This window comes from Mustela erminea, chromosome 19 (genome assembly GCF_009829155.1).
Source record: "Mustela erminea isolate mMusErm1 chromosome 19, mMusErm1.Pri, whole genome shotgun sequence".
In the NCBI taxonomy this organism is placed as follows: domain Eukaryota; kingdom Metazoa; phylum Chordata; class Mammalia; order Carnivora; family Mustelidae; genus Mustela; species Mustela erminea.
In genome coordinates, this window is record NC_045632.1 from 12,532,899 (window position 1) to 12,540,054 (window position 7,156).

Sequence of the window (7,156 nt, forward strand, 5' to 3'; positions counted from 1 at the left end):
TATAACAGGCCCCAAGGAGAAAAGATGTACATTGCTTTTCCTGCAAGAAACTGACCACCCCTGTAACTCAAGCAATGGGAAACCTTCTTTTCTTAACTGTTGCTTTTCTCCAACAGACTTTCCTTCAAAACAACTGCTCCCAAATTCCCTTCTCCGCAAATTGTGTTCCTCTCCTGTTTGAGGGACTAGCCTATGATTTTTGCTGTAGATTCCTTGTCCCTAGTTGTAATTCTCCATTATTTCCAAATAAACCTGGTTTTTTGGCTGGTAAAAATTTTTTGCTGGTCCAACAAATACATGAGGCAAGAGGTGACTAGGCTGTGTGTCACCGCGCCGAGTGGGCCTGCAGGCCTAGGGGAGGCTGCACGGCTTTTGGGGTGGAGTGAGGAGGCCAAGAGCTGCACCACACTGGGGGAGGAGGCCGAAATTGCAGGGAGCGTGATGGAGGAGGGCCCTGGGGAGTGGCCCAAATGGGGCACGACCTTCAGGAGCTGACGGTGCGGTGGGGCGCGCAGGTGGTTCGCGGGCTTCACACGGGCACCCTGGCTGCTTCCCGCGGTTGGCATCTATTTGTTCCCACGTGCCCCGGGTCAGTTCATTACTGGACTCGCGCACTCGTGCATTTCCGCAGGTATTAATTCATGGAGACACGTGAGCATCTTACCCTCTGGGCTGCCCTCTGTTCGTCCCCACTTTTCCGAGGAGTCCTCCGTCCCCGAAGCCCCAGCTCCCGGTGTCCCACCGGACCCTGCCCCGCGCACGCGCCCGCGTCCGCCATTTCCATCTCTCCTATTGGGCCCGCTGCCTCCGCGCTCAGAAGTTTCAACCAATGGGAAGCTCCAAGCAGCCTCCGCGCTTGGAAGCTTCAACCAATCAGGTTCAGCCAATGGGGGGGCGCCAGGATAAAGGGCCTCGCGCTGGATCGCTGGGAGTTCGTCGGTGTCGGCGGGTCCCAGGCTGCGAGGCGCTTGGCTTTCCCGGCAAGTGTGCGTGCGGCTCCGCGTCTGAGGAGCGGCACTTGCACGCTGCGGGCCTTCGCCGCCCTTCAGGACGTTTCCGGTAGGCTCCGGAAGGCGTCCGGTCGCCGTCGTCTCCTCTCGGGAGCCGATCAGACGCCGTGATGAGTTCGAACCGATCCGAGCCCGCGGGGAAACAGAAGAGGACCCGGGACCGCAGGAAACGTCGCGAAGGGCTGGTCTCCGAGGCCGGGGGCGGACGCAGCGCGGGAAGAAGGGCCGACCGCCCTCCGTCCCCCATCATTGCAGCAGGCCGCATGGAGCTCAGCGGCGCGCCCGTGTGAGTTTCAGCAGCGCGGTCGCTGCAGGGGGACGGGAGTGGCGCGACAAGCGATGAGCAAGCCACGCGAGTTTAGTGGTGGCTCGTGGACCGGATGAGGACGGGCAGGGGCCACAGTGGGGTCCAGGGAAGGAGGAGTCCCCGACTGCTCTCCACCTCCCTCCCATAAGGCTCTTTTCTTCCTTTCCTCGCAGGCGGCGCTTCACAGTGGATGACTTTGAAATCGGGCGTCCTCTGGGCAAGGGGAAATTTGGGAATGTGTACCTGGCTCGGCTCAAGGAAAGCCATTTTATCGTGGCCCTGAAAGTCCTCTTCAAGTCCCAGATCGAAAAGGAAGGACTGGAGCCCCAGCTGCGCAGGGAAATTGAAATCCAGGCGCACCTGCAGTGAGGCCCCTCTGCAGGAGAATCCGGCACCGGCTTCTCACTCTGTGTTCTCTTCCATCTCTGGCATCTCGCCTGGCATTCCCCCCAAACCACCCTCCAATAGGCCCCCTCGATTTTTTTCTGCAGTTCACTGCGCTCACACCGTGTCATCCTCCCTGTTTCAGGCACCCAAATTCTGCTGCTTGCTCCTCCTGTCCTCTCTCACACTCCCGGATCTGCTTTGTTCTGGTCCCAGCACAACATGCTTCTTGTGTGACCAGTCACTTGTGAGGGCATCAGGAGTTGGGCCTAATGAGTCTAACCCTTACTCTTTCCCTTCTCCAGACACCCCAATATCCTGCGCCTCTACAACTATTTCCATGATGCCCGCCGCGTGTACCTGATTCTGGAATATGCTCCAAGGGGTGAGCTCTACAAGGAGCTGCAGAAGAGCCACACATTAGACGAACAGCGCACAGTGACGGTGAGGCGGGGGTCTGGGGGCTCTGGGGCCCATGAGTTTACTGTGAACTGGTTGGGAGGGGCAGTCACTGCTTTTGGCTGTCATTATTGTCGTCCATGTTCTTCTTTTTTCTTTGTTTCAAATTCTGTACCTTTTATGTAATGACATATACAGCCCATAACTTCACAGTGGATGCCCTAATCACCCCAGGATATTAGTAATCAGGGTAAGCAAGACCGTCTGACTCTGCTACCTTATATAGAGAAGCATGTTGAAAGCCTAGGAAGGGGTTCCCCGGGTAAGTGAGTAGAACTGGCTTAGAAATCGGAAGCAAGAGATTTCTGGAGGGTTCCATATGGGGAATCAGAGCAACAGTCAAACCAGCAGAAGTGCTGGGTCAGCTTGCTGATGGAATGAATGATCTTGCAGCTTTCCTCCTGCTTTTGTATCATTTTTTCAGGCCTTAGGTCCTGTGGGAGATTATCTGTTTAGCTCAGCACAGGGCTGGTGTCCAGCTACTTGCTGTTCTAGGGCAAAGGGGAGGTTCTGTCACCTCAGCATCCATCCTATAAGACCACATAAAACAGGGAGAGGAATCCCTCCCCCACCAAGAACTGTGGTGCCGTTAAGGAAGTAACGGGGTCGGTAAGCAGGAAACAAAGATTCCACTACAACTATAACTGCGTGAGGAGTATTTTATCTTATATGCAGTGTGGGAGGGGACTTCATTTCCAAAAAGCTCTTTCTTTGCTCTCAGATAATGGAGGAAGTGGCAGATGCTCTGATCTACTGCCACGAAAAAAAGGTGATCCACAGGGATATTAAGCCAGAGAACCTACTGCTGGGGCTCAGGGGTGAGGTGAAGATTGCAGACTTTGGCTGGTCTGTGCACACCCCATCTCTGAGGTAGGTCTTGGTGGTGGTGGTGGTATGGGCCCTGGGTGCCACTTAGGAATGATCCGATTTAATTCATGCTGTGTGTAAGACCCAGATGCAAGATGCAAACTTGCTTTTGTATTTGAGTACTGCCTTTTTCAAATGCATATATTTAATGTGTAATTGTAGACAAAGAATGTAGCTCGACCTTATCTTTTATCTTTTGATCTCTGGTAACATGTGACTTTCCCAGTAAGTAGCCACATAGGTCAGATTCATTGCTCTATAACTCCAGGAATTTTAATTGGTCCTTCTTGATGCACTGTCTCTTTGTTCAAAATCTCTATTAATGCCCAAGATATCTGAAAATATCTTGGATCATGAGCTACATAACTGCATAACTATATGAATAATTCCAAAATACAGAATTGGTGGGTCCCAGTATTGGCCGTCCCTAAACCTTGTTCCTTATTAAAACTTAGTGTTTCCATGGGGTGCCTGGGTCGCTCGGTGGGTTGAGCCTCTGCCTTTGGCTCAGGTCGTGATCTCGGGGTCCAGGGATCGAGCCCCGCATCGGGCTCTCTGCTCAGCAGGGAGCCTGCTTCCTCCTCTCTCTCTGCCTGCCTCTCTGCCTACTTGTGATCTCTGTCTGTCAAATAAATAAATAAAATCTTTAAAAAAAAAAAACAACTTAGTGTTTCCAAACTCCCATGCACAGGAGGGGACTTCTCGGACTTTTGAGGTATCTCCCATCTCACTGGAATCTAGAAAAGGAGGGTTACCCTTGTTCTGGGCCTCTGCACAGTGCTCCCTTCCCTGGTGTCCTCTAGGAGAAAGACAGCGTGTGGGACTCTGGACTACTTGCCCCCCGAAATTATTGAAAGGAGAACATATAATGAGAAAGTAGATCTGTGGAGCATTGGAGTGCTGTGTTATGAGCTGCTGGTGGGAAGTCCACCCTTTGAGAGCCCTTCCCATATTGAGACATACCAGCGCATCCTCAAGGTAAGATGGCTACACTCTGGGCATTCATTCGGGAGCCAGGCTTGCAGAGCCTGTGGTGCACGTAAAGATTGTCTAATAAGATCCAGAACAGTGCTTTCAAGGGTCTTAAGGAATGGAGAAAACACACAGCACAGAAATTAATGTTCTCTTTTTTTCTTCTCTGGCATCATCAGGTCGATGTAAGGCTTCCCCCATCATTACCTTTGGGGGCCCGGGACTTGATCTCCAGGCTTCTCAGGTACCAGCCTTCAGAGCGGCTGCCCTTAGCCCAGATCCTGGAGCACCCCTGGGTTCGGGCCCACTCTCAGAGAGTGTTGCCTCCATCCATTCAGATGGCTTCTTGAGCCTTGTGTGCACATGTTTCATTGTGGTTGCCCAGAGAGCTCTCCTGGGTCTACTGTTTTATCAGTCTTTTGTTGGTTTTAGATTCACAATTTTAATTAATAAAACTTGAATCATTTTGTAGCAGTTCTTTATAGTTATTTGAGTTGGTGTGTGACTGGGTAGAATCTTAATTTCTTGTAGAAGCTCTTTCCCATGAGAGCCTCCCAAGATGATGTCCCTCTTGGGCAAAGATGGTGACTCAGCCACTCACCTTAAAAACTAGTTACTGGGGCGCCTGGGTGGCTCAGTGGGCTAAAGCCTCTGCCTTCCGCCCAGGTTATGATCCCAGAGTTCTGGGATCGAGCCCCGCTTCAGGCTTTCTGCTCAGCGGGGAGCCTGCTTCCTCCCCTCTCTGCCTGCCTCTCTGCCTACTTGTGATCTCTTTCTATCAAATAAATAAATAAATAAAATCTTAAAAAAAAAAGAAAACTAGTAACTGCCTTGTGCAGATAACCACTCTGGTGGTGTACAACCTACCACCTGTCACGTTTGCTTCTAGACTCCGTCTACTATTCCCCATGTTCTCATGAGTATGCCATTTGTAAGCCAGGACTGATCAGCCCAGAGGCCCACCCTCTTCATACTCACCTCCAGCATGCTACCATCTCTGAGACAAAATGTTTCACTGTACATCAGTGCCACTCAGTTCTCAATGAATTCACTGGCACCTCTGTCATGTGTCATATTCTGACTGCACCAAGTAAATCATGCCTAATAATGAATGTAACATCGCATCTTCTGAAAAGACCTCCTCCACTTGCAGCAATTTAGGGAACTCTCTTCCAGCTTTTCCCTGAATCCTGTTATAGCCTCGTGTGTCAACTACTCCCTCCATCCATAAGTTGACTGCACCAGAATAAACACAGTTGGGAGCTTAAGCATGTTCTCTGCTCATCGCAGTCATTGCTTTTACCACTGTGTCTCCTGACTTAAAAATACTTTATATGAAGTATGTGTCACTCCCTTCACCATATTCTACATGGGTTCCTCAATGTGAAATGTCGAGCACTTGCAGGACCACGTCTCTGCATGTGACCAGACCCACTAAGTAAACCGAAGTAACTCAACCACTCCACTCCACTCGCGGACGGACAGCCTCACTACCGCAGATCTGTCATCTAAATGCTCCAGGACGTCAGTTCACGGTTTTTCATCTGTACCTCCAGTGCCCATATTTTGTGCTTTCTAGCTTTGTCTTGTTGGTGCTCTCAAATCAGTATTTCAATTAAACACCTGGAAATTCCTAATAAACTCACTGGTTTGTACATAGGAACCCTGCAAGACTATTCAGTTCTGGTACTAGATAAACACGTTACTGGGCACATATTTGGGGATTAAGCAGAGAAAAGTCAATGAGGGCTTCCACATTGACTACCAGGTGACGTGTATAAATTGTGAAAACTCTCAGCATGCTCTACAGTAGGGATTTCAAAGTCTCCAATAGCTACATAGTTTTTCTCACCACTTACTCTGGACATTCTGCCACCCAGGACACAGAATATAAAAATCTTAACTTTGGTACCTGATGTACACCCTACCCTCAAACCATTTAATTTAATGGTGTCAACCACATGTGAAAAGAAGAATGCCTTTTCCAATTTGGTCAAATTACTATGCCCAATGATGGATCACACTATGCCTTGTGTGCTAATTAAGCCACACTTCTCCACAACCTCCTTTTATAAAAAGCATCTTCTAGGAAATCAACTGCATCTTAATCCTTGATTCAGTCATTATGCTCTTCTCTACTTTGAAAAATTTTTTGTTTTTATTTATATTACAACTAACATATAGTGTAATATTAGTTTCAGGTGTACAATATAGTGATTCAACACTTCCATACACAACACAATGCTCATCCAAAGTGCACTCCTGGGCACCTGGTTCAGTTGTTTGAGCGGCTGCCTTCTGCTCAGGCCATGATCCTGGAGTCCCGGGATTGAGTTCCACAGTGGTCTCCCTGCTCAGCAGAGGGCTGCTTCTCCCTCTGACTTTCCCCCCTCTCATGCTCTCGCTCTCTCAAATAAATAAATAAATAAATAAATAAATAAAATCTTTTCTTTTTTAAAGTGCACTCGTTCATCTTCATCACCTACTGAACGTCTCCCCCACTCACCTCTCCTCTGGCAACCATCAGTCAGTTTGTTCTTTATAGTTAATAGCGTTTCTTAGTTTTCCTCTTTTTTTCCCTCCCTGATTGTTTGTTTTGGTTCTTAAATCCCACATCTGAGTGAAATCATATGGTATTTGTCTTTCTCTGACTTATTTTGCTTAGGATAATACACTCTAGCTCCATCCATGTCGTTACAAATGGCACCGTTTCATTCCTTTTCATGGATGAGTAATAGTCCATAAACTTAAATCTCTTGATATCTTCTGCACAGTTTCCATTCTTCACGACCGTATGTCTTCTCAACTCCTTCCAAGTGAGGCGTTATTCTCTCACTCTCATAGTCATGAGAAGAAAACTATAGAAGTCCCTGATGGCGACATGTAAGATTTTGCCTAATGTAACTCTGAAAAGAATGTTAGCATCTAACACGGTTTTGTGGGTTTCTCGCCTGCACCCCCTAAGCGCCAGGCTAGCTCTGGCTTCGCCCCGGTCCGTTCGCGTCTCCAGCTACTCTCGCCCTGGCGGAGACTCGAGGCGGCGGCGGCGGCCGACCACTCCCGTACTCCACGTCCACGCACACCCCTCCGCTGGCGTTTAGACGCAGGGCGAGGTGCCCCGTGGGACAGACACTCCACAGCGCCGGGCTCCAGCCTG

The 7,156-nt window shown here is 49.5% G+C and overlaps 1 protein-coding gene across 1 annotated transcript; it reads left to right on the top strand.

Annotated features, from left to right (window-relative positions):
- Window positions 1–318: 318 nt before the first annotated feature.
- On the top strand, window positions 319–4,470 carry AURKC (aurora kinase C). Its single transcript, XM_032324816.1, has 6 exons — window positions 319–1,296; window positions 1,491–1,682; window positions 2,007–2,145; window positions 2,882–3,030; window positions 3,831–4,005; window positions 4,179–4,470. The coding sequence occupies exons 1-6, from the start codon at window positions 1,121–1,123 to the stop codon at window positions 4,347–4,349; spliced, it is 1,002 nt and encodes a 333-aa protein (XP_032180707.1). The 5' UTR covers window positions 319–1,120; the 3' UTR covers window positions 4,350–4,470.
- The last annotated feature ends 2,686 nt before the right edge of the window (window positions 4,471–7,156 follow it).

Excerpts from the sequence above, each read along its gene's own strand:
- AURKC (XM_032324816.1), top strand. The coding sequence starts at position 1,121 with ATGAGTTCGAACCGATCCGAGCCCGCGGGGAAACAGAAGAGGACCCGG. Across the intron at positions 1,297-1,490 it reads GAGCTCAGCGGCGCGCCCGT|GCGGCGCTTCACAGTGGATG; the intron begins GTGAGTTTCAGC and ends CTTTCCTCGCAG. Across the intron at positions 3,031-3,830 it reads GTGCACACCCCATCTCTGAG|GAGAAAGACAGCGTGTGGGA; the intron begins GTAGGTCTTGGT and ends GGTGTCCTCTAG.